This window comes from Salvelinus alpinus, chromosome 18, assembly GCF_045679555.1.
Source record: "Salvelinus alpinus chromosome 18, SLU_Salpinus.1, whole genome shotgun sequence".
Classification (NCBI taxonomy): Eukaryota; Metazoa; Chordata; class Actinopteri; order Salmoniformes; family Salmonidae; genus Salvelinus; species Salvelinus alpinus.
In genome coordinates this window covers 9,559,593-9,586,731 of record NC_092103.1, presented here as the reverse complement: position 1 = coordinate 9,586,731, position 27,139 = coordinate 9,559,593, and the positions used below count along the sequence as shown (strand labels likewise).

The 27,139-nt window shown below is 45.1% G+C and overlaps 2 protein-coding genes across 4 annotated transcripts; both read left to right on the top strand.

The window, feature by feature from the left end:
* Positions 1–108: 108 nt before the first annotated feature.
* On the top strand, positions 109–17,839 carry LOC139544621 (transcription factor TFIIIB component B'' homolog). Its single transcript, XM_071351943.1, has 18 exons — positions 109–916; positions 1,401–1,638; positions 2,677–3,367; positions 3,965–4,068; positions 4,200–4,265; positions 4,418–4,567; positions 4,724–4,857; positions 5,016–5,110; positions 11,374–11,428; positions 11,627–11,761; positions 12,032–12,277; positions 12,405–12,450; positions 14,137–14,354; positions 14,613–14,724; positions 14,812–15,232; positions 15,699–15,833; positions 16,887–16,923; positions 17,064–17,839. The coding sequence occupies exons 2-18, from the start codon at positions 1,421–1,423 to the stop codon at positions 17,837–17,839; spliced, it is 3,639 nt and encodes a 1,212-aa protein (XP_071208044.1). The 5' UTR covers positions 109–916; positions 1,401–1,420.
* On the top strand, positions 17,674–25,285 carry LOC139543664 (mucin-2-like). 3 transcript variants are annotated; one of them, XM_071349967.1, is made up of 10 exons: positions 17,674–18,603; positions 18,753–19,661; positions 19,831–20,979; positions 21,125–21,994; positions 22,095–22,154; positions 22,255–22,508; positions 22,685–22,947; positions 23,106–23,460; positions 23,698–24,034; positions 24,223–25,285. In XM_071349967.1, the coding sequence occupies exons 1-10, from the start codon at positions 17,845–17,847 to the stop codon at positions 24,355–24,357; spliced, it is 5,091 nt and encodes a 1,696-aa protein (XP_071206068.1). In that variant the 5' UTR covers positions 17,674–17,844; the 3' UTR covers positions 24,358–25,285. The 3 variants fall into 3 exon arrangements, with proteins under 3 accessions (XP_071206068.1, XP_071206067.1, XP_071206066.1); XM_071349966.1 differs by having other exon boundaries at positions 22,682–22,947; positions 23,109–23,460; XM_071349965.1 differs by having other exon boundaries at positions 22,682–22,947.
* Positions 25,286–27,139: the final 1,854 nt, after the last annotated feature.

The following is a 27,139-nucleotide window of genomic DNA, read 5'->3' as shown; positions in this document are numbered from 1 at the left end:
CGGGGAAATCTTGTTAAGGGGGTTATTACTGTATCCCTAGACTACTCACCTTAGGATGCTAAAACAGGGTAACATTCATATGTGTGTTTTATTGTAGGCCATTCGAACAAGTTTTCATAGACATGTACTTGTGTGGGGTGCAATGTTTCATTCCACCTATGAAATAACATTTACCAACAGTTACTGAGTTGTGTAAGTGGACCTGGATCTTCAGAATCTAAAACTGAGAAAACGCTGAATTCATTCATGTGCAATTTTGGTTGCTAATACATACTTGCCTTATCCAAATAAGCCTATAGATACTTTGGTAATGATTCACCTAATGAGTGCTGACTGTAAAGCACCTGGTTAAATGTAAGACAATCCTAGGTTACTAGTACCCAAGCTAATTGCACTTTGATCATACAATGGGTTGTGACTCATTTGTATTTATTTTTGCCAGAATCACTGAAATTTAAATGATTTGACTTAATACATATTCATGTCCACTTACCACTCACAAAGTCACATTGTACTTTGTGTTTTTAGTTGAACTTTTCTTAATCAGGGGCACTAAAGAGGGTGAATTTGACTCAAGGTTCCTGCCCTATGATGTGATAACTTATGTTTTTGATATACCTACTTTACAATCATGTTCTAAATAAAGTACTGCTAGCTAGTATGCATTCAAATATTGTGGACCTGTCCCTTTTCAATTTTGCAATGTAGAAATAACGAACACATGAGCTGCTGCTCTAACAACTTTTGGCCTTTATCACTCAAACTACAATTCCCACAATCCCTTTCACGAATAAAATTCTGACGTAATCGAAAACATCATGGTGGACTAGTGTGTGTGTGTGTGCATGGTGCTAGACTTGGATTAAAACGTCGACCATATGGAATATATGTCGAAAAACTGATAATTAAATACGAGGTTTGTATTTTTATGGATTACGATACGTATTTGGAGAAGAGGAAGTTAGTATTACACTACTTTCCTAGGCGTCCAAAGAAAGCGTGACTGCGAGCTAACTGTTAGCAGGTTTACAACTTTTAGCACGCTAATAATGCTCATTCGTCGTTACTATGTAAGACATGCTAGCTAACAAAATACAGTGAGATGAAATTGTAACTACTTTATCTCACTTTACGTTTTCTGGTGTATTTCCCTAGCTAACTTACCCGTGGTTGTCAGCTATGGTATGTGACTGACGTTAGCTAGAGTCAGAAGATAAGTGAGCCAGTGAGTGACATTTGGCAGCTGAGCAGACTTCTTGCAGCAAACCGATGCATTTAGTAGCTAACTAGCTTAGACACAAGCCATTGATGGTCATTTGCCATATATGTAATACAAGTTCGTTTGCTAGCAACCCTGAGCTCTGTGTTTCTTATAGCTAATGTCATCATCCGTGTCACAGCCTCTCTGCAGTAGGACAGAATGCTTCGCAGATCCAGGATCAGTTTTCGCCCGAACGTCAGGCCAGCAGGTAGAGGGCCAGCCCCAGCCTCCTCCCAGGACACTCCACCTTCCCAGGAGGCTCCAGCTGCAGGCTCCCAGGCCTCCGAGGACCTTCCCCAGGCAGGGGGCCAGTGCGTGAAGGACACCACCACAACTGCAGTGCTAGAAGCCTCCACAGAGTCCACCACACCCAGAGAGTGAGTGCCAATCGATCAATGGGGGAAAACGGGGATACCTAGTCAGTTGTACAACTGAATGCCTTCAACTGAAATGTGTCTTCTGCATTTAATTCAACCCCTCTGAATCAGAGAGGTGCAGGGGGCTACCTTATTCAACATCCATAATTGAATCAAATGTATTATAGTCACTTTTACAGCTAAATGTGTAAATGCAGAGGTGTGGCTGTCAGTGACTGTTCTGGAGGTTTATAATCTCTCATAGGATTTCAAATTTTGTTGTAGAATTGAGAACTACTCAAGGTAACATGGGTCGTACACATGGTTTAAACTAGTCTGTTGAATTAGGCTGTAATACACAATTAATTTGTACATGCAGCCTGTAAGTTAATGCCTGCGAAATCGTGTAAATGTTTAATAAAAAATACATTTCAACTTAGTATACCGGTTGTCTGTGTGGTTTGTCCTAAATTTGCTAAAAATTTGAGACAAAATATCCACAGGAAAGTATTGTTTACCAGGTTATTTTTTTAGAGAGCCTGTAGGTATATGATTTGGCACCAAGGTAAAGTTTGTTTTGTATTGGATTTTTTTTTCATTTCGTGATTAGCTTTGAACTAAGCATGCCATGACAATGAAGATGTTGTATTCTGAATCAGGGGATGATGGAGAACAATCCACACTTTAAATGATTTAAAACATTTGGAAATCCAAAGAAAAAATGGAAATATATGAAAAAGTCACACAAAAAAGGTCTGGATTGTTTTCCATCCTCCCCTGATTCAGAATATATCATTTATTGTCACAAATTTCAAGCAGCTAAAAGACAAACCGCACAGACCACCTGGAGAGTAAGTGTAAATGTATTATACATTCTGGCTCATAAGGAACATTTACACAATTTTGCAGGCATTGGCTTCAGGCTGTATATACATATTAATCAGACTAGGTTTAAACTTGGTTTTGCCCCAACAACCATCTTCTGACTGTGGTTCAGTGTTGCTCACGTATTAGCTGATTGTCTGCATTGTCTCTGACCTCTGACTGTCTTTGGTATAGGGATGGAAAAGACCCAAATGGCGAGGCTTCCAGCAGCACCCCCTCTGCCGGTCTTCAAAGGAGGAAGCGGTTCTCTGTCATGCCAAACCTTGCCAAACCCCGGGTGGCCGCCACCCCAGCCCTCACCCGCTCCTCCCCCAGGACCCCCAAGTCCCCTATGAGAGCGGGCACTGAGACTCCAGCTCCAACCCCTGAGGCTCCAGAGGCCCCCAGACAGACAGATTCTGGACCCCCACAGGGCATGAGATCCCCAAGGCGGAGGCCCTCTGGAGGTAGTAGGCAAGCCAAAGGACAGCCCAAACCCAGGCCACTGTCCCCAGCTTCCCCAGGCCCTACAACAACCTCTCTGGGGAATGTGGCAGTGGAGGACTCATCCTTATCACAACAGACCCCGCAGGCAGCAGGCAAAGGCAGCATCCAATCAGATCTCCTGAAAAAAACACCAACCATTAAAGTTCCATCCACTTCGTTAGAGATGGTCCCATCATCCTCCCTTCCAGACAAAGAGGGTATCTCAGTATCAGAGAGAGCTAAGACTCTGGTCGCCAGGTCTGTGTCTGGTGGGCTCACCGGGCTGGCACCAGGGAAGTCCAGGCTTAGCAGGTTCCTGAATGACCCAACAGACCTACAGAGGTTGGCTAAGGCCCGGAAGCTCAGAGAGCTGCTGAGACAGGAGATGAACAAGGAGAAGGTGAGATTGGTTTTAGTCTCACTGGTGATCTTTAGTTCAAAGAATAAAGTGATGCTAGAAAGGTTTTGTATAATTTCAGCCAGTCATTTTTAAAGTAGCGCTCACGAGGCGAAACGGGTCCCCAGTAATTGTGCACAACTGTATTCAACATCATCCATTTAGTCTCATATGTTACGTCCTGATTTTATTTTTTAAAAATTGATTAGTATGTTACAAATTCCAATTCGTACAATGTTATTAATTTGTTTGTGCTTAAGATCCCGTTCAATCTATAATGTAATCTTGTGAAGCTAACAACATTATGCATGTTTGATAACACACAATCTGCACAGAATGTAGGATTATTATTGCAAATTGATGTGTTAAACGCTTCTCTAGGCACTGTCAATGTTTGAAGATACCAAGAACTGCAACGAATTTACATATCTCATACACTCACACTGATTGTGTTTAGATAGCAGAGGTTCTTCAGTTAAACCAGTTGTTGCTGTCACCAAGAGAAGCTGCTAGATGACAGCAGAGCACAGTGTTTACTGTCATTGTTTAGATGCTTGTCATACCACTGAATTTTAACATTGTGATGTTTTGAATGTGCAGAAACGGAGCAAAGCCAAGGTGTGTGTGAGCGAATACACACTAGATCCCTCTAAAATGACCATGAGAGATCTCATCTACTACCTGCCTGATACCAACCCCATGACGTAAGCTTACACCTTCAGTGGGTGTGAGTCTGGGGAGGGGGGGATTTGTTGGGTACAGTCAGTGTAAATCTATGTTCTATTTTAAAGGTTTTTCTGAAGCGTAAGTTCCCTGTGTTGTGTTTTCCTTCCAGGTCTTATCTGGTAGAGGAACAGAGGGAGAACGAGACTGTCCTCCCACTCACCCCACCAAGAGAAGAGTAAGACCGTATCATGCTCAAGTTTATTTTCCATTTCTAGAAAATATATATTAGGCAGGCAATAAAGTGTGTGAAATATCATCTCACAGTGTAACAACCAAGGTAGCTGTGCTATTTAACCCAATTGAAATGATCATCTTTGTCTTGTACAGGTCACCTGAAAGACCCCCAACACCGGAGGCCCCAGCTGAGACAGCCAGCCAGGGAGATGAAGATGAAAATGAAGATGAGGATGACGATGGGGTGATGGTCCCGCGGGTGAAGGTGGCAGAAGACGGCTCTCTGATCATCGATGAGGAGAGGTCAGCGACGTGTCTCAGTTTCCTAATTGAAAAGCAATTTTTTATTTTCTTCCTGAATTGACTTCCTGATTTGACTGAATTGGACTTCACCCCAATCCTGTTATGTTTGGATGTTACCTAACTTTCTCCCCCTGTGTGTTTGTGTGTGTGTCCCAGTTTGACGGTGGAGGTCTTGAGGCAGAAAGGGCCCAACCCAGCTGATGATAGAGACCCCATCTTTGAGCGTGGTTCCACAACTACCTACTCGAGCTTCAGGAAGGGGACACATGTCAAGCCCTGGTCCAACAAAGGTCTGTCTGAAAGCCACTACTTGGGTCCAATAGAACTCTACTCTATCCCAATATTTACTTAATCATCAGTTACACCTTAGTTTACCTGCGTTTGTACATGTTGAAACCAAAAGTCCTACTAAAACAAAGTCTTTGTGTTGTTGTTGTTGTTTCGTCAGAGACGGACATGTTCTTCCTGGCCATCAGTATGGTGGGAACAGACTTCTCCATGATTGGACAGCTGTTCCCTCACCGCGGTCGCACCGAGATCAAGGTATCACTGACACTGTCTATAAATTACCTGTGTAATTTACTGTAGTGTTATTCCTGATTTAGCCCCATAAGTAGGGCCCCTTGTTTTGGTTGTTCATGTCACATAACCTGGATTTTAAAGGCACATGGCAGTAAAAATATATATATACACTACTGGACTATATTCAAACTGGAAACCGTATATCCTGAGGACTCATTTATTGTATCTGGGGATTTTAACAAAGCAAATTTGAGAACAAGGTTACCTAAATTCTACCAGCATATTGATTGCGCTACACGCATGGGCAATACCCTCGACCACTGCTACTCGAACTTCCGCGATGCATACAAAGCCCTCCCCCGCCCTCTCTTCGGCAAATCCTACCACGGCCCCATCTTGCTCCTACCGTCTTATAGGCAGAAACTCAAACAGGATGTACCAGTGAGGAGAACCATTCAACGCTGGTCCGACCAATCGGAAACCACGCTTCAAGATTGTTTTTATCACGTGGACTGGAATATGTTCCGGTCAGCCTCAGAGAACAACATCGACCTATACGCTGACTCTGTGAGTGCATTTATAAAGAAGTGCATTGGAGATGTTGTACCCACTGTGACTATTAAAAGCTACCCTAACCAGAAACCGTGGATGGATGGCGGCATTCGCGCAAAACTGAAAGCACACACCACTGCATTTAACCATGGAAAGAGGTCTGGGAATATGACTGCATATAGACAGTAGCTATTCCCTCCACAAGGCAATAAAACAAGAGAAATGCCAGTACGGGGACAAGGTGGAGTCGCAATTCAACGGCTCAGACACGAGACCTATGTGGCAGGGTCTACAGTAAATAACGGACTACAAAAAGAAAACCAGCCACGTCACAGACACCGACATCATGCTTCCAGACAAACTAAACTCCTTCTTTGCCCGCTTTGAGGATAATACAGTGCCACCGTCACGGCCGCTAACAAGGACTGCGCCCCCCTCTCCTTCTCTGTGGCTGACGTGAGTAAAACATTTAAACGTGTTGACCTTCGCAAGGCTGCTGGCCCAGACGGCATCCTTAGCCGTGTCCTCAGAGCATGCGCAGACCAGCTGGCAGGTGTGTTTACGGACATATTCAATGTTCCCTATCCCGGTCTGTTGTCCCCACATGCTTCAAGATGGCTACCATTGTTCCTGTACCCAAGAAGGCAAAGATAACTGAACTAAATGACTACCGCCCCGTAACACTGACTTCTGTCATCATGAAGTGAATAGAGAGACTAGTCAAGGATCATATCACCTCCACCTTACCGGCCACCCTAGACCCACTTCAGTTTGCATACCGCCCCAACAGGTCCACAGACGACGCAATCGCCATCACACTGCACACTGCCCTATCCCATCTGGACAAAAGGAATACCTATGTAAGAATGCTTTTCGTTGACTACAGATCAGCATTCAACACCATAGTACCCTCCAAGCTCATTATTAAGCTTGAGGCACTGGGTCTCAACCCCGCCCTGTGAAATTGGGTCCTGGACTTTCTGACGGGCCGCCCCCCAGGTGGTGAAGGTAGGAAACAACATCTCCACTTCGCTGACTCTCAACACTGGGGCCCCACAACGATGCGTGCTCAGCCCCCTGCTGTACTCCCTGTTCACCCATGACTGCGTGGTCATGCACTCCTCCAACTCAATCATCAAGTTTACAGACGACACAACAGTAGTGGGCTTGCACCGCTCTCAACCACAAAGGCTCTCCAGAGGGTGGTGCGGTCTGCACAACACATCACCAGGTGCAAACTACCTGCCCTTCATGACACCTACAGCACCCGATGTCACAGGAAGGCCAAAAAGATCATCAAGGACATCATCCTCCCGAGCCACTGCCTGTTCACATCGCTACCATCCAGAAGGCGAGGTCAGTAAAGGTGCATCAAAGCTGGGACCGAGAGACTGAAAAACAGCTTCTGTCTCAAGGCCATCAGACTGTTAAACAGCCATCACTTACAGAGAGAGGCTGCTGTCTACATTAAGACCCAATCACTGGCCACTTTATACAATAACATGCCAAATAATGCCACTTTAATAATGTTTACATATCTTACATTACTCATATCACATGTATATACTGTATTTTATACCATCTATTGCACCTTGCCAATGCCGCTCGGCCATCGCTCATCCACATACTTACATGTACATATTCTCATTCACCCCTTTAGATTTGTGTGTATTAGGTAGTTGTTGGGGAATTGTTAGATTACTTGTTAGATATTACTGCACTGTCGGAACTAGAAGCACACTCGCATTAACATCTGCTAACCATGTGCATGTTACACTTAAGATTTGATACCGTTCAAAAGTTTGGGGTCACTTAGAAATGTCCTTGTTTTCCATGAAAACATACATGAAATGAGTTGCAAAATGAATAGGAAATATAGTCAAGACGTTGACAAGGTTATAAATAATGATTTTTAATTGAAATAATAATTGTGTCCTTCAAATTTAGCTTTCGTCAAAGAATCCTCCATTTGCAGCAATTACAGCCTTGCAGACCTTTGGCATTCTAGTTGTCAATTTGTTGAGGTAATCTGAAGAGATTTCACCCCATGCTTCCTGAAGCACCTCCCACAAGTTGGATTGGCTTGATGAGCGCTTCTTACATAACATACGGTCAAGCTGCTCCCACAACAGCTCAATAAGGTTGAGATCCGGTGACTGTGCTGGCCACTCCATTACCAGCTGACTGCTTCTTCCTTAAATAGTTATTGCATAGTTTGGAGCTGTGCTTTGGGTCATTGTCCTGTTGTAGGAGGAAATTGGCTCCAATTAAGCGCCGTCCACAGGGTATGGCATGGCGTTGCAAAATGGAGTGATAGCCTTCCTTCTTCAAGATCCCTTTTACCCTGTACAAATCTCTCACTTTACCACCACCAAAGCACCCCCAGACCGTCACATTGCCTCCACCATCCTTGACAGATGGTGTCAAGCAGTCCTTAAGCATCTTTTAAAAAATTCTGCGTCTCACGAATGTTCTTCTTTGTGATCTGAACACCTCAAACTTAGATTTGTCTGTCCATAAAACTTTTTTCCAATCTTGCTCTGTCCAGTGTCTGTGTTCTTTTGCCCATCTTAATCTTTTCTTTTTATTGGCCAGTCTGAGATATGGCTTTTTCTTTGCATCTCTGCCTAGAAGGCCAGCATCCCGGAGTCGCCTCTTCACTGTTGACGTTGAGACTGGGGTTTTGCGGGTACTATTTAATGAAGCTGCCAGTTGAGGACTTGTGAGGTGTCTGTTTCTCAAACTAGACACTCTAAAGTACTTGTCCTCTTGCTCAGTTGTGCACAGGGGCCTTCCACTCTTTCTATTCTGGTTCGAGCCAGTTTGCGCTGTTCTGTGAAGGGAGTAGTACACAGCGTTGTACGAGATCTTCAGTTTCTTGGCAATTTCTCGCATGGAATAGCCTTCATTTCTCAGAACAAGAATAGACTGACGAGTTTCAGAAGAAAGTTCTTTGTTTCTGTCCATTTGAACCTGTAATCGAACCCACAAATGCTGATGCTCCAGATACTCAACTAGTCTGAAGAAGGCCAGTTTTATTGCTTCTTTAATCAGGACAACAGTTTTCAGCTGTGCTAACATAATTACAAAAGGGTTTTCTAATGATCAATTAGCCTTTTAAAATTATAAACTTGTATTAGCTAACACAACGTGCCATTGGAGCACAGGAGTGATTGTTGCTGATAATGGGCCTCTGTACGCCTATGTAGGTATTCCATTAAAAACTCTTCAGTTTCCAGGATCAGAAGTCATTTACAACATTAACAATGTCTACACTGTATTTCTGATCAATTTGATGTTATTTTAATGGACAAAAAATTTGCTTTTCTTTCAAAAACAAGGACATTTTTAAGTGACCCATAACTTTTGAACGGTAGTGTATATTTTTATATATATTTCCACACTGAGGTTGGAATAATACTGTGAAATTATGAAAATGCCCTTTTAGTGTAAGAGCTATTTGAAAAGACTGCCATAAATGTCATCTTGTTTTGGTGGGAGGATGTTTTGGCGGGAGTATGTTTTGGCCTTCCATGATACCATGTGGTAAATTAGTTAATAGACCACCAATGAGAAAGAGAGTTCCCAACCTCCGCCAATAACAGCAAATGTTCAGTTTCCCCTCCCCACTCCTAGACAGTCCTAGCAACATTTTTGCTTGAGAAATTGCCCATTGACCATTTTAATTTAAAATAATCACAGTAAGATTCTTAATTTGATTTATTATTATTTGATTTTTTTCTCCCCAGTTTCGTGGTATCCAATTGTTAGTAGTTACTGTCTTGTCTCATTGCTACAACTCCCGTACGGGCTCGGGAGAGACGAAGGTCGAGAGCCATGCGTCTTCCGAAACACAACCCAACCAAGCCGCACTGCTTCTTAACACGGCGCGCATCCAACCCAGAAGCCAGCCGCACCAATGTGTCGGAGGAAACACCGTACACCTAGCGACCTGGTCAGTGTGCACTGCGTCCGGCCCGTCACAGGAGTCGCTAGTGCGCGATGAGACAAGGATATCCCTAACGGCCAAACCCTCCCTAACCCGGACGATGCTAGGCCAATTGTGCGTCGCCCCATGGACCTCCCGGTCGCGGCCAGCTGCGACAGAGCCTGGGCTCGAACCCAGAGTCTCTGTCTCTGGCACAGCTAGCACTGCGATGCAGTGCATTAGACTACTGCGCCACCCGGGAGGCCCGATACTTAATTTTTTACCTCAGAAATTATTTTATATTGAGAGAAATAAAACAGGTGCATTGGACCTTTAACCATTAAATAAAGGTTTTTCATAAGACTTTCCCCTTTTCTTTTTATGTCAGATGGTCCAGCACCATCCTTATACAATTGCTTTCATTTTTGGTGTAATTCTCATTTCTGGAAAAGGCTTAAAAAGATTTCAATCCAGGTCATGATCAACCAAAACAACAGGCCCTACCCATAAGGTATACGGGGTATTTTTCAATACCGTCAAAACTGTTAACTATTTCTTTGAAGTTTTTCAATTCATTTTAATAGTTGTAGCTACTTTTTAAGTAAATACCTTCAGTCAACTTGTGTAATACGTTAGGAGATTAAGCAGATCACATTGTTCATTTCACCTGTCACATTGTTACATTATTAAGGTTACCGTAGTTCCCCAGAACAGTTGAGCCAGTCAAATGTTTGTTTGTAAATAGTTTAACGGGAGAAAGCGGGAGCAGGTCCAACTGTGTATTGACAGGGGTCGCATTTCTTTGAAAGTAACGCTTAACATGTTTTCTTCAATAGAGTGATCAGGGATGTGCAACTATAGTTTTCCTTCACAGAAAATGCATTAATGCAACACATTCGGCAGAAAATAGTTTCATTTTTATCAGCTGGCAGCCACACAAGTAAATGAGATTACAGTGAAAAAGCGAGGTATTTCTTTTGCTAAAATGATGCATGGCATCATATTTTTATGTTTATCATAGAAAGAATGTTGCCAGGTACATTTCCTTATGTTTTGCTTAAAGTTCATCTGGCATTTTACCTTAGAAAAGTAGGCTGGCTACACTGAGAAAAGTACCAGAGAAAAGTAGCTACACGTCAGTCAGAGCGCTGTCTGATGATAGAATGCCCATTCGTGAATTCTCATCTGAGTGGAGAAGTGCAACTGAAGCACAAGATTTGTCTGATGCCGAGCAGAACTTACAATAAGGAGCGTTTTAGGTCTGCGTTCAAGCTTAACTTGGTAGTTATATGTAAGTGGCTGAATAATTAAGGTAACAGGGCATCATATTGTGTTAGCTTTCTGCCTTGTTTAAGAAGTCAAAGCCCTTTGGATGAGTTATTTGTACAGCTCTCTCTGCTATCTTGATCTCTTTGTGTTTTTTCTCCTCTCCGTTCTTGGCCCGTCCCCCCCCCGTCCCCCTTCTCAGAGCAGGCAGGCTTGTTGCCCGAGCGACTTCATTTGCGCTCGTTAGCATATTTAGCTAGCAGCCTCCATGGAAATCCGCTATTACTTGCACTCATTTTGTTAGCATTCTGGTAGTGGATGCCCAATGGGTTTTTCTTTTGTGTGTTTTTGGCACCCTCTTGTGTACTAAGTTGCTAATACCATAAATCCCAGGATGAGAAGGACGGTAATGAAGATCTGAAGGTCTGGGTACCGCCCAACCCTAAATACTGTAGATCGGGGCTGTAGCACTATACAACTGTACTAGGTTGTGTTACTGCCGGTTTGTAATTTTGTCTACTGTTTTTGTGTCTTTCAGAACAAGTTCAAGAAAGAGGAGAGAGCAAACAGCTGGAGGATAGACAAGGCCTTCAGTAAGTTTGAAAAACTTTTATCAGAAGGAACTTACTATACTCAGCCGTTATAGACGTGATTCGGGAATCCAATTCATCTTGGTCTTTTCTCTGTTCTGACTGCACTGTTGGAGCTAGGAACACAAGCATTTCGCTACAGCCGCAATAACATCTGCTATATATGTGTATCTAACCAACAAAAAATGTGATTTGATTTAGAGGAGAAACGCAGGCTGGATTTTGAGTTCTTCACTGGCCTCCTGGAGAAGATCTTGGCTGCAGAAGCAAAGAGGAACAAAAATAACAAGTCCCCCACAGAGAAGATACGGATCAAGAAAAAAATCAAACAGAAAGGTAACTAAGATACATTTCCTTGTTTACTACCTATTTGGTCATGTAGGGAGTTCCACCACAAAGTCAATGCCTGAATTTCTCAGAGGGGGTTTTAACAGACAGCTATGTGTTGCATCTCATATGGCATCTCTCACCTATGTAATCTGGTGAAATTGTTGTGATTTCTTGAACATTATTCATCGTTAAAAGGTAGTAATGTCTTCAGCCCACGCATTAGCCGTCCTTGCTCCCTGTATGAGTCTCAATATCTCTGCTCTCGCTGTCCGTCAGAAAAGAAAGCAGCGAAGCAGCTGAGCGACGTGGAGGAGGAGGGGTTAGACGCGGAGATGGACACAGAGGAGGTGGAGGAGGAGGGAGAGAAGGAGAACGAGAACGTCTCTAACGAAGTGACCACACTTTCCTCCTCTCCCACCCCGAAGAGAAAACGCAAAAGTAGGAATGGAGGAGGAGAGTCCTCTCCTGAAGAAGCAAAGGATGGAAAGAAAAAGAAGATCGACCTAATAACAAGTGATCAAGGTGCAGTAGAACTTCCACGACTTCAGTGGTGCTTTTCACAGTAGCCATATAACAAAGTGAAAATATACAAAATCTAGTAACTCATTATTTATCTTACTTACTGCCATTGTTTCCTCTGCTTCCTCAGAAGAGGCTGGTGTACCTGAAGATTCTGAGGCAGGGCCTCCAGAGAGGTAACACTTGCAGTTTGTAAATGTCAACTATTTTGTTCTTTACATTAGGAGAAAAAGTGTCAAGTGCTGAAATAATTTTTAGACTTCATATTCATCATCTCCAGCACCACCCCAACATCAACATACAAAAGTATGTGGACACCCTTTCAAATTAGTGGTTTCGGCTATTTCAGCCACACCTGTTGCTGACAGGTGTAAAATGGAGCACACAGCCATGCAATCTCCATACACAAACATTAGCAGTTGAATGGCCTTACTGAAGGGCTCAGTGACTTTCATCGTGGCACCGTCATAGGATGCCACCTTTCCAACAAGTCAGTTTGTCAAATGTACGCCCTGCTAGAGCTGCCCCGGTCAACTGTAAGTGCTGTTATTGTGAAGTGGAAATGTTTAGGAGCAACAGTGGCTCAGCCGCGAAGTGGTAGGCGACAAGCTCACAGAACGGGACCCCTGAAGCGCGCATAAATCGTCTGTCCTTGGTTGCAACACTCTACCGAGTTCCAAACTGCCTCTGGAAGCAATGTCAGTACAAGACTTGCTTGTCGGGAGCTTCAAGAAATGGGTTTCCATGGCCGAGCAACCGCAAACTAGCCTAAGATCACCATGCGCAATGCCAAGTGTCGGCTGGAGTAGTGTAAAGCTCGCGGCCGTTGGTCTCTGAAGCAGTGGAACCGCCTGCACAGAGTCCTGCACAAGACCCTGACCTCAACCCCATCGAACACCTTTGGGATGAATTGGAACGCTGACTGCGAGTCAGGCCTAATCGCCCAACATCAGAGCCCGACCTCACTAATGCTCTTGTGGATGAATGGAAGCAAGTGCCTGCAGCAATGTTCCAACATCTAGTGAAAAGCCTTCCCAGAAGAGTGGAGGCTGTTATAGCAGCAAAGGGGGGACCAACTCCATATAAATGCACATGACTTTGGAATGAGATGTTCGACAAACAGGTGTCCATATACTTTTGGTCATGGAGAGTCCTCTATGAAAATAGTGTTTCTATGTTTTGTGTGGGAAAAGAAAGAGAAAGATAAGTGTTTCTAATGACATCCTCAACCAATTAGTAGGCAATGCCTACTCACAATGGGTTAAAATATCATGATGCACACCGATGATGTCACTGGAAAGACTTATCTTCCTCTATCTAACAAAACATACAAATGTGCCATTTTCACATATGTTGATGTTGGGGTGGTGCTGGAGATGTTGATTATGAAGTTGAACATTTTAGAAATGTCCCTTTAAAGGTGCAGTATGCAGATATCGCTCTGCCATTTTCCATTTTGCTAAAAGTCTATTAGTTTGCCTAATTTCAGTTTTTGTAGAGAATCATTGTGCCATCTAAACCCCTGTGAAATATTTTTTAAATATTGTTTTTTCAGCTGTTTGAAGCTGGTGTACAAAACCGAACGTAAAAGACGCAAAAACTGAATATAAGAACGGGACACAGAAATAGTGGATGAATATGTATGAACTTTCCAATTTGTAAGTCGCTCTGGATAAGAGCGTCTGCTAAATGACTTAAATGTAAATGTAAATGTAGTGTACATAGAACAGATCTACCGCTTCTTGGACTTGCTTTCAATGCGAAAGAGAGATCTATAACTCGCATTTCTATGTGAATTTGGTCAGGTCGCCCAAAAGATTACATATTGTAGGTTTAATAATTATGATGTATTTTTTTATTAGTTCAAAGCAGGCAGAAGGGCCTGTGGAAGCAGCCAAGGGACCTGTGGTGATCAAACCAGCCCAGTTGTCCCGTGGCCGATCCCAGAGACCTCTTCCTAACCTGGGTAGGAAGTGGGGCCAGAGGGGCCCCGAGCCCAATACCAAGCCCAACGTTAAAGATGGGGCCACACCTACAGAGGAGGAGAACACTGAAGAAGGGCTGTCTGAAGAACAGGTAGGTCTTTGTCCTGTGAGGAAAACCCAATTTTTAACAGTGTAAATAGAGCTTATATTCACTCCCAACATCATTGTGGACAAAAAACTTCCCCTGGTCATAAGACGCACACCAATCACAGAGAATTGTGACTTTCTTTTTCTTATTAATCGTAAATGTTTGTAACATTCTATAAACCCTAAGACTTGTCTGAACCTCAATAGCTGAAAAGTAGTTGAGTGTCTGTGTGGTCCAACCTCTACCTTAACTTACTTTCAGGTAGATAAAGATGCTTCTCCTTCAGTCAGTCAAAAGGAGAAGAAGAAAGCTGGTGAACTCTCTTCATCTGAGGGAGAGGAGGAAGAAGCCAACGATAAACCCATCAAACCCACCAGGTACACACACGCACACTGATCCTACATAACTGAAGAGGGTCACAGCCATAGAACGGCAGTAAAACGAACTATGTTAATGTCTTTCAGGTATGGCAGAATACCCAAAAAGACACAGCTCTTGAATTACCCTGCAAAGGAGGATGGGGACTCGCCCTCAGACTCTGCCCCCACTCCTGCCTCAGACGGATCCCCCTCCACTTCTTCCTCCACCAAGCCCAAATCCAAACCAGCAACCAGGAGGTCCAACATCAAACCTGGCCCAGTCCTGCCAGGTAGGAAGGGCCAATCAGCGGCTAGGAAATCCAAGCTGGTCACCCTCAGGGCGTCCCAGTCTGAAGATGAGGATGAAGATGAGGAAGAAGGAGCATGGAGAGAGGAGGCGCAGGCCGAGGAGGACACCCACAATCCCACAAGCCCAGAGGAGGAGAACCAGGCACCTGCGTTCATTCCCATGAGCCTTCGCTCGCCACAACCTGTCGCCACAGAGGTTGAGGAGACCATGGAGGAGGTGAAAGGGGTGACACACTTACCATTTTCACACTACTGAGCTTAGCTGTAATGCACTGGCCTGGTTACGCATCCCCTATAATTGCTCCACCATAATTGCACCATAGTTGCTGGAAGGGTCAATGTGTAAAGAACAAATCTGAGCCACTATGGAATGGGTTGGCTCAATGCTTTGAAAAAGGTTTGTCTACTGTCCCAGGGATCTAGATCCTACATAATGGATCTATTTGTATTTATTTTTAGGTTATTTTATTATTTTATCCTGTCACAGTTGCATCCCATTGGTTTATCCATTTAATTCACTCTCCGACTTGCTATTCACAAAGCTGCTTTAGTTATCCTACACTTTGGAAACCCAGCACAACCTACCCTGTGTATGTCTTTTTATTCATTTATTTATCATGCATGGTTTTTCTGTCCTGTAACCTCCCTTCCTTCCTTCCTGTCATCCTCTCCCCCGCTCACAGCTCGATATCTCCGTCAACGTGCCTGATGTCCTGGGTATTTCCCATGATGCATTCTGCCCTGACTCGTCATGCGAGCGGGCACAGGGTGGTGAAATGGGCACAGTGCCCTGTGAGCATCAGTTGGACCTGTTAGTAGTAAGTCATCATGTGCCCTCATGTGCCCTGTCCTGTTTGTCCTGTCTGTGTCGTGTGGACAAAATGTATTTCCCTATACATCACTACCATCCCTCCTTCATCCATGTTTTTGACCAACATTTTGTCATCAATAGCTAGGTTTCCATCCAATTAGTGACAGATTTTCATGTGAAAATTCTAAAATCTGCATTAAAGAATATAGGCATTTTCCTACCAGAGATATTTCAATGAAACAGACTTATTGCGGATAAAAGGCTGTGTGTGATGACGTAGTGCACATAAAAATAACTTTTACGGTTAAATTCCCAAATACCGGGGGGAAAAACAAGTTAAATGGGTTTACATCGCCTTTTCAACTCTACTGATAGTTCTGTCACAAAAATAAAAAGAGTTATATACCAACTGTGACCACTCTAGTCTTGTCACAAGCGCTGTAGCCAACAGCTCGCAGATACAGTGTGGGTTGCCTACCAACATTATGGGATTTTTATTTGTCAAAACAGCAGCCAAGCATCGATCATCATGTCACCAGAATAAGTCCCTCAATATTTATTGGAAAGGAGCATCAAACTCATCACTGTGCACTTTCACCACCCTGTGAAGTTTATTTTAAGTTATTTCATCTGTAGCCTAATAACCTGCATGCTTGGTAGTGGGGGGACCACACATCATCTCGTGACTCAAGTTTACTACGTTCTGATGGGTATTATATTATTATTTGCGCATTAAGGCGGTTCTCACATAATACATTTTCCAGACACTAAAAGATCCCACCATGTCGAATGAACGAATTCTCAACATTTCTGAAATTGTACCAGTATTTACTGTTTCCATCAGTCCGTTCGTGACTTTTTTCATGTGTCAGGCAATGGTTGGATAGAAATCTGGTTATAGAATCACATTTGAGATTCAGTATATAGCACTTTTCAGAAGTTCTCTGTGTTAAATTGAGATGACTGGGTCAAGCATCCAATTGTGTCAAGCACGGCTGCTATATTGCTCCAGACTGTGTCTATGTTATGAGGACTAATGTTTTTGTTTTCTTCGTTCTAGGACGTGATAGACTTCCTGTCTCCAGATAACATGGAAGGTAGGTTGGTCCTTTCAAGAGCTGATATCTATTGTATCCTCTTAAGTAAAAAATATATACAAAATATAAACGCTCTCCCTCACACCACTAACTATAGAATGTTAAACTGTTTCTCTTCTCCTCTCCCCTCTTTGTTCCAGTATCTGAGGAGAGCTACAACGAGGCAGCTAGAACCCTTCTGGCCATTGGCAACCTCACCCACCTGTCTCAGGCAGCTGAGGCCTTCACTGCAGGAGCAGATGATATCATCACGGAAGAATGTTCCAATGAGGACCAACTGTACCAGATGACACCACAGCCCACTGACCAATCACAAACTAGCACCATTCCTTCTGAATCTCTTAGGGTCACTGAGGCATCACGAATCGCTGAGGATTCTGTACCTGTTGCCATGTCAACAGCCTCTATCCCAGTCTCCAAAATAACAGCCTCTGTCATAATTACCATGGCAACAGCCTCAGTCCCAGTCACCACGACAACATCCTCTGCTCCAGTCACCTTGACAACAACGTCCTCTATCCTAGTCACCACATCAACGGCATCTGTACCAGTGCCTCAGAGCAGTGATACTCCCACTCTAGAAACTCCACCCATAGAGGAGGGGCCTCTCAGACAGATGGAGGGGACTGATATTGGACACGCCTCCAAGATGGAATCAGGTTCTGAAGTGTTAGAGGGCTCAGAGCAACAGACAACCTCACAGACCAGGAGGAGCCACTTCCCTAAGGTCAAACCCAACCTGGGAAGGGCAAACCCAACCTGGGAAGGGCTGCTAGGACCACACAACCCAAACAGACTACCACCACACTGTCAGAACCACCACAGACTACCACCACACTGTCAGAACCACCACAGACTACCACCACACTGCCAGCACTACCACAGACTACCACCATACTGTCAGAACCACCACTAGATTCTATGCTGAATATCACCACAACCTCAGAACCAGAGCCTACCATGAATATCACCACAGAACCACCACTGCCTACTGAGAGTATTAACACAGAGTCAGAAACACAGCCCAAACAGAGAACTACTGCACACTCAAAATCACACTCCAAGCATCAGCCCACCACAAATATCATCCCACACTCAGAACCACTGCCCATTCAGAAAACCAGAACAGCGTATTCAAAACCACAGCCTGCATTGAATACCACCACAAACACACTCTCAGAACAACAATCCACACAGAGTACCACCATACTCTCACAACCACAGCCCACCCCAAGCCTTGAGCAGCCAGGTCCAGTTACACTCAGACCCAGAGCCCCAGTCCCAGAGTCACCTCTGAGGTCATCAGAAGAGGTGAAAGGTCACGATGGCCGTAAGGGAAATACTTCCTCTTCCCTCAGTGCTGGAGGGTCCCAGTCAGGGACATCAGACTCAGACCAGCCCAAACAGACAGGCCCTCTAACCTGTAGGGCCCGTTTACCTAAACCCAAACCCAACTTGCGTCGTGCCACTACACACCCTGCAGTCCAGGTACCAGAAAGCAGGCCAAACCCTGAAGTCCAGACACCAGATGTGGCTTCCAGACCCACATCTGAGGTCCAGAGACTAGATACTGGACCCTGCCCTGAAGTCCAGACACCAGAGGAAGCTGATGAGGTTCCCATGGAAATACAACAGATCCACCAAGTCGTCCCCCTTTCTGACATCATCGATACTACCCAGGTAAGGCTATTATAAATATAATCTATTGGTTTAGCCTAAATGCTATTTATAATTGAATGTGTTCCAACAACTATGTCTGATTGTGTTGCAGTTGCATTACCACAGTGGGTTTTTAAAGGGTGTGTGTGTGTGTGTGATTTTATTCATAGGAGGAAATACAACAGATTCACCAAGTCATCCCTCATCCACCCATAGAGGAGGGGCCTCTCAGACAGAGGGAGGGGACTGATATTGGACACGCCTCTCAGGTGGAATCAGGTTCTGAAGTGTCAGAGGGCTCAGAGCAACAGACAACCTCACAGACCAGGAGGAGCCACTTCCCTAAGGTCAAACCCAACCTGGGACGGGCTGCTAGGACCACTCAACCCAAACCCCAACTGACTACCACCACACTGTTAGAACCACCACAGATTACCACCACACTCTCAGAACCACAGCCCATTCGGAGAACCAGAATAGCTCATTCAAAACCACAGCCTGCATTAAATACCACCACACAGTCAGAACCGCCCCAGCCCACACTAAATTCCACCACAAACACACTCTCAGAACAACAATCCACACAGAGTACCACCATACTCTCACAACCACAGCCCACCCCAAGTCTTGAGCAGCCAGGTCCAGTTACACTCAGACCCGGAGCCCCAGTCCCAGAGTCACCTCTGAGGTCATCAGAAGAGGTGAAAGGTCACGATGGCCCTAAGGAAAATACTTCCTCTTCCCTCAGTGCTGTAGGGTCCCAGTCAGGGACATCAGACTCAGACCAGCCCAAACAGACAGGTCCCCCAACCCGCAGGGCCCGTTTACCTAAACCCAAACCCAACTTGGGTCGCACCGCCAAAGCCGCTACACGCTCTGCAGTCCAGGTACCAGAAGGCAGGCCAAGCCCTGAAGTCCAGACACCAGATGTGGCTTCCAGACCCACATCTGAGGTCCAGACACTAGATACTGGACCCTGCCCTGAAGTCCAGACACCAGAGGAAGCTGATGAGGTTCCCATGGAAATACAACAGATCCACCATGTCGTCCCCCTTTCTGACATCATCGATACTACCCAGGTAAGGCTATTATAAATATCATCTATTGGTTTAGCCTAAATGCTATTTATAATTGAATGTGTTCCAACAAATATGTCTGATTGTGTTACAGTTGCATTACCACGTTGGGTTTTTAAAGGGTGTGTGTGTGTGTGTGTGTGTGTGTTTGTGTGTGTGATTTTATTCATAGGAGGAAATACAACAGATTCACCAAGTCATCCCTCATCCACCCATAGAGGAGGGGCCTCTCAGACAGATGGAGGGGACTGATATTGGACACGCCTCTCAGGTGGAATCAGGTTCTGAAGTGTCAGAGGGCTCAGAGCAACAGACAACCTCACAGACCAGGAGGAGCCACTTCCCTAAGGTCAAACCCAACCTGGGACGGGCTGCTAGGACCACTCAACCCAAACAGACTACCACCACACTGTCAGAACCACCACAGACTACCACCACAATCTCAGAACCACCACAACCTACTGAGAATATCACCACACAACCCAAACCAACACAAACTACCATCACACTGTCGGAACCACCACTAGATTCTATGCTGAATATCACCACAACCTCAGAACCACAGCCTACCATGAATATCACCACAGAACCACCACTGCCTAATGAGAGTATTAACACAGAGTCAGAAACACAGCCCAAACAGAGAACTACCGCACACTCAAAATCACAACCCACCACACATATCATCCCACACTCAGAACCACAGCCCATTCAGAGAACCAGAGTAGCGCATTCAAAACCACAGCCTACATTGAATACCACCACACAGTCAGAACCACCCCAGCCCACACTAAATTCCACCACAAACACACTCTCAGAACAACAATCCACACAGAGTACCACCATACTCTCAAAACCACAGCCCACCCCAAGCCTTGAGCAGCCAGGTCCAGTTACACTCAGACCCATAGTCCCAGAGTTACCTCTGAGGTCATCAGGAGAGGTGAAAGGTCACGATGGCCATAAGGGAAATACTTCCTCTTCCCTCAGTGCTGGAGGGTCCCAGTCAGGGACATCAGACTCAGACCAGCCCAAACAGACAGGTCCCCCAACCCGCAGGGCCCGTTTACCTAAACCCAAACCCAACTTGGGTCGCACCGCCAAAGCCGCTACACGCCCTGCAGTCCAGGTACCAGAAAGCAGGCCAAACCCTGAAGTCCAGACACCAGATGTGGCTTCCAGACCCACATCTGAGGTCCAGAGACTAGATACTGGACCCTGCCCTGAAGTACAGACACCAGAGGAAGCTGATGAGGTTCCCATGGAAATACAACAGATCCACCAAGTCGTCCCCCTTTCTGACATCATCGATACTACCCAGGTAACGCTATTATAAATATCATCTATTGGTTTAGCCTAAATGCTATTTATAATTGAATGTGTTCTAACAAACATGTCTGATTGTGTTGCATTACCACAGTGGGTTTTTAAAGGGTGTGTGTGTGTGTGTGTGATTTTATTCATAGGAGGAAATACAACAGATTCACCAAGTCATCCCTCATCCACCCATAGAGGGGCCTCTCAGACAGAGGGAGGGGACTGATATTGGACACGCCTCTCAGGTGGAATCAGGTTCTGAAGTGTCAGAGGGCTCAGAGCAACAGACAACCTCACAGACCAGGAGGAGCCACTTCCCTAAGGTCAAACCCAACCTGGGACGGGCTGCTAGGACCACTCAACCCAAACCCCAACTGACTACCACCACACTGTCAGAACCACAGCCCCATCAGAGAACCAGAGTTGCTCATTCAAAACCACAGCCTGCATTGAATACCACCACACAGTCAGAACCGCCCCAGCCCACACTAAATTCCACCACAAACACACTCTCAAAACAACAATCCACACAAAGTACCACCATACTCTCACAACCACAGCCCACCCCAAGCCTTGAGCAGCCAGGTCCAGTTACACTCAGACCCATAGTCCCAGAGTCACCTCTGAGGTCATCAGGAGAGGTGAAAGATCACGATGGCCCTAAGGAAAATACTTCCTCTTCCCTCAGTGCTGTAGGGTCCCAGTCAGGGACATCAGACTCAGACCAGCCCAAACAGACAGGCCCTCTAACCCGTAGGGCCCGTTTACCTAAACCCAAACCCAACTTGGGTCGCACCGCCAAAGCCGCTACACGCTCTGCAGTCCAGGTACCAGAAGGCAGGCCAAGCCCTGAAGTCCAGACACCAGATGTGGCTTCCAGACCCACATCTGAGGTCCAGAGACTAGATACTGGACCCTGCCCTGAAGTCCAGACACCAGAGGAAGCTGAAGAGGTTCCCATGGAAATACAACAGATCCACCAAGTCGTCCCCCTTTCTGACATCATCGATACTACCCAGGTGAGGCTATTATAAATATCATCTATTGGTTTAGCCGGTTGCATTGCCACAGTGTGCTTTTAAAGTGTCTGATCTGTGTGTGTGGTGTTTGTATTCATAGGAGGAAATGCAACAGATTCACCAAGTCATCCCTCTTACTGACGTCATTGATACTACCCAGGTAATTCATTGTATTCCTACCGAAGATGTCTGGTTGCGTGTAGAAATGTGCTCCTAAGATATGCCTCTCATCTGTGTGCGTCCGATGTTTATATTCACAGGGCGATATGTCTCTCTTTACGGAGGGAAGCTTTTTCTCGCAACAAAGTGATGCTGTCTTCATACAGCACTCAGAAACGTCTGTATCGACTGCTCCGTTGGACCAGGCCCAGTCAGACCCGGATGAGCCTATATTCATCCTCTCCCTGACTGAAATCCCAGTACTTCCCACAGGGGAGGAGAATGGCTGCACATCCCAGACCCTCTCCGAGCCTTTCTTTTTTCTACCAGTCGCAGGCGCTCAACTGCAGCACAGGTCAGTGCCTGTCAGTCATCGCTAACCCCTTTTCCACTCAGTTTCCCCCCCCAAATGCAAAATATCTCCCATATGAATGTACATTTTCTCCTCTCTCCCCCTCTTTCTTTCTCTCTTTCGTCCCTGTTTTGTGCTCTCCGTCCCTTCACCTTGCAAATCCTTCTCTCCTTCAGCAGTGATATTGTTGCCCCTGGAGGTGGTTTGGAGAAAGGGAATGCTGGTATCCTCTGTGAAGTCCCTGAGCCTATGTCAGTGGATGAGGTCCTTCCTCAACCCTCATACACCAGTATCAAGGAAGTGGAGTCTGGCTCCACAGCGGGCCCAGTAGGTGTGTGTGCCTCGGCCAAACCCTCAGAAGACTCGATGGCTGATGCAGCGACTAGTGAGGACACATATCCTCCTTCTAAGAAGAGGAAAGTGCCAGAGAGAGCCAGGAGAGGTGGGCACGGAGTACACAGTAGTGCATCTAATACAATGTGTGAAACACTTGCTCTCCATCGTCTGTTTGTTTGTTCGTTCATTCATTCGATTCCGTTCATCCATCCATTTTATTGTGTAATATTCTCCTAAAATAATTCTGTCTCTGCTTGTGTGAAGTAGACAAACTGCAGGTGAGACCTAACACTGCAGTAAGGAAACAGACCAGTCGTTCGGCCCCTGCCAAGGAGGCTGTGTCACCCGTTACCCCAGACCAGACCACCTCTTTGACCACTACCACCCTAGACCCTGACCACCCCACTGCCTCCAGTCCCCCGGCCCAGCCAGGCCCCTCCGTCACGGGAACCGCATCACAAGAGGTGGTGGCTGATGAGCCACAGCAGGGGACTGTGGGCTGTTTAGATCGTACAGAGACAGAGCACACGCCGACTGGAGGGGAGGACAATAGTTCAGGGGCGGAGTCTCAGGCTGCCCGTCAAATTACACCGCTGGCAATGAGTGGCCCCTTGAGCAGGTGATTTGCCTGAAATTCATTCGTTCTTATACCTGTCACTCTCTATCTCCCCCTGTTTGTCCCCCTGTTACTATCTATTAGTAATGAACTCCTCAATTAAAGGTGGAGTCGTAAGTAGCTAAAATGACCTGCTGTTGTATTATAGTTAATTGACAGGACACATTCGATTGTCTTCCATTGATTAGGAGTGTTAATAATTATTGATTTAAATATTTTGGATATTCCTTCCCCCTACAGGCCTGGTAGGAGACCCAGGGGATTCCTGTCTTTCATGTCCAATAAGAACATCTCCCCTGTAGCTTCCCCCCCCCGATGTACCAGAGCAGCCACTCGGAGGCCCCTGGTCAACACCACCCGCCCAGGGGGGAAACGGGCTGCTCCTGCACCTTCCACCACCACCACAACCATGCCTTCACCTTCCACAACGCATAACACCACCACCCCCACTAGAGCCACCAGAACCACGACTATGCCAGATTTTTCCACCAGGGTGCCTCGGGAAAAACCCTCTGATGTCCTGGCCTTACACTCAGACCCAGAGCCCAGTACTTCCCTGTGTACTACAGCTACTGAGGTAAAGAGATGGACAACATCTGGTGATACAGTATTTTACCTATGAACTTTGCAACAAAAAAAAACATCAACCTACTGTCGTGGGTATGATCTTGTATTTATTTTTGTTACACAACGATGAGAAACAGAACCCTCATTGTACTCCTGTCCTACTCTCTCTCCCTCCCCATCTCTCTCTATCTCCACCAGTCTTCTCAGGTGCCAGCCACCCAGCCCAGCGCGTCTCCCTGTGTGGACAGCGGTTCAGCAGACGAGGAACCCATCAACGTGTCCCAGTACTTCTTCAGTGACATCTTCACCGAGGTCGAGGAGAATGAGGGATGAGAGACGGGAGGAAGGGAAAGGAGATTCAAGAAGGCACTCTTTGACTCTTTGTTTGAATCAAACTGGAGAACAAAATGTTAAGTACTTAAGAAAACATGTTTTTGTATCTACCACTGAAATTACGTTTCTGCTTGCTTGTGTTTATGCGAACAAGGTTTCATGCTTGCAGTGAACAGATTTGGTCACAAGATGGCAACAGTGAAACCAAACTAGGGAAAATTCCTCTTCAAATTTTTTGGGGGACCAAACTGCCGCGCCTTGAAGCTAATTTCCTATATTGAACGATTACGTTTTTTGGCTCTTTTACCCCAATCATATCATCTAGCCTATTGAGTAATCTATTCATTCTAATAACATATTTATATTTATTTGGTTTACATTTTTTCAAACCACACCAAGCTAGACAGTCATGATAATTTCCCTCTTGTCTGCATGAAGGAGAATACTTGAAATCAGTGTCACCTCACTCTACTACAGAGTCTTCCACATTCAAATTTGTGTTCGTATTTGAAATATTGTTTACATAGGTAGCCATTGTCTTAACATGAGCATTGTGTATGTATATAGGTTTATTATAATTTAGATCAGATATATTGGAGGGGTATGTACGCTTGACGTTTACTTTGGTTTTTCACTCTTCGTGCATGAACAAGACCCGGCATTGCAGCTTGAGGGGCGCCACAGCGAAGTCTCTTTATTTCATGCTCCCTGAAGATACAGGAAATATAATTTCAAATGGCGCTGGAACAGAATCCTCTAGTTTAATCCATGTACAGTGACAAACTCACGGAAACAGTGCACAGATCATGAGTCCAATTTCAGTTCTCAGTTATCGATTATGTTCTGCAGCCACTGTTGGTTCAAACTAACATAGCTGTTCTGTAGCTCATGTAAAATATGTGAATAAAGTTTTATACGTTAACATCTACTTTATGTTTCATGTGTTGCGTTAACAGATGAGAAAATAACATTTGATAAGTAGGCCTTGGCCCAGTGCCGCAAGCAAGATTTAGCCTCCCACCTCCCCGGAATTTTTTTTAGTGCCTCCACTTGGCAGTGGGTCATTTTTCAGTTAAGAAGAAATTGTTATTTTACAATGATGGCCAAACCCTCCCCTAACCCGGACGACGCTGGGCCAATTGTGCGGCGACCTATGGGACACCCGGTCACAGCTGGTTGTGATACAGCCCAGGATCGAACCAGGGTCTGTAGTGACGCCTCTAGCACTGAGATGCAGTGCCTTAGACCGCTGCGCCGCTCAGGGGCCCTTGATTTATGCCAAATTCATATAATATCAGTGTGAGTGAATAACAAAATCAATTGGGAGGTCAGTCCCCCTGAGCACATGCCCTGCGGTCCGGATGGTAATTTGGTTATGATTACCTACCAATTTAAGAAATGTTAGCTGACATGGGTTAATTGAGTGACTGACAAAACAAGTGGAAAACTGTTTATGTACTACCACATTTTTTTAATTGCACCTTGTGTTTTCTACTTTTCTAATTCTCAGCAGTACTTTAAGACCCTGACTGAGGTTTTTTGGTCTGGGTCCCCTAGTGGCCACTACACTCAGCTTGTAGGGAGAGGTGGCTTTGCCTAGGCCTACTTGAAAGGGAAAATGTAGAGCTCTGTTTTGACATTGGTCTTCTGCCAGTTGACCAGGAGGAGGCAGTCTAGCTGTACAATTATGACTGCTTTTTTGCAGACCAGCTATGCAGCAGAACCTTATGACAACATAAGAAATCTGTAACAAAGTTATTCAAAAACACATTGTGCAGATATCTTAGTTAGGCTCAACAGAAGTCGAGAGCACATCTCAAAAGCCTTTAAAGCTTTTGCTGTGTGTGCATGTGTGCATAGGGGGATGGGGGAGGAATGTGCAGATGTTTCATTCCCAAGCAGCATAGAGAGGCAGGGAGATCGTAGGGGTTGCTAGGTGACCTCACTACATAAATATTCCACCCTCTCACAGGCAGTGCCCCTCTTCTGTTGGTCCATATTGAATACGGATAGGGTTATTCACTTTTATAGACTCTGCTATTGAATTAATCAGGGGGTTTCCAACCGTTTCCATCCTGCCTAGATAAAAAAAAAAAATGAAAACACTGCATCAGAAAATGCTGGGGGGAGGAGATATAGGAAGACAGGCTCATTGTTATGGCTGGAATGGAATCAATGGAACAGAGTAAAATGTGTGGTTTCCATGTGTTTGGTACCATTCCTTTGATTCCAATCCAGCCATTACAACGAGTTTGTCCTCTTATAGCCCCTCCCACCAGCCTCTTCTACTGTGCATCACTTGCCAATCAATGATTTAAGCCAGTATAAACTCATCACTGTCTGTCTCTGATTATGAACAAGCAATTGTAAAATGGCAAATTGTGTGCATTACACCCACCCAGGAGCCAATTAAGTCCAAATATAGGGAATATGGGAATAATGTATCCCATAGCTGAGGGTGCTGCAGCACCCCCTGAAAAATCCGAAGAGTAAAAAAATACAACAATTGGGGGGAAAAAAGTTATACTGTGAGCCTTTACTAGTATTAACGGAACAATATATAGACGTTTGTAGCACGGGCAAAAAAATATTTATATTAAAATCTCTGCTTTGGCAAGAATGGTAGTTGTATAATTTAAGAACAGTATCTTGCAGGATTCAGTAGTTGAAATAGTACGAGTTGTTGCCCTGATTGTTTATCTGTGATTGTCATTCTAATGGAATCCAGAAAGTACAAAACCCTGTCCTCAAACATTTACATCAAAAGGTGCAAAGTTATGGG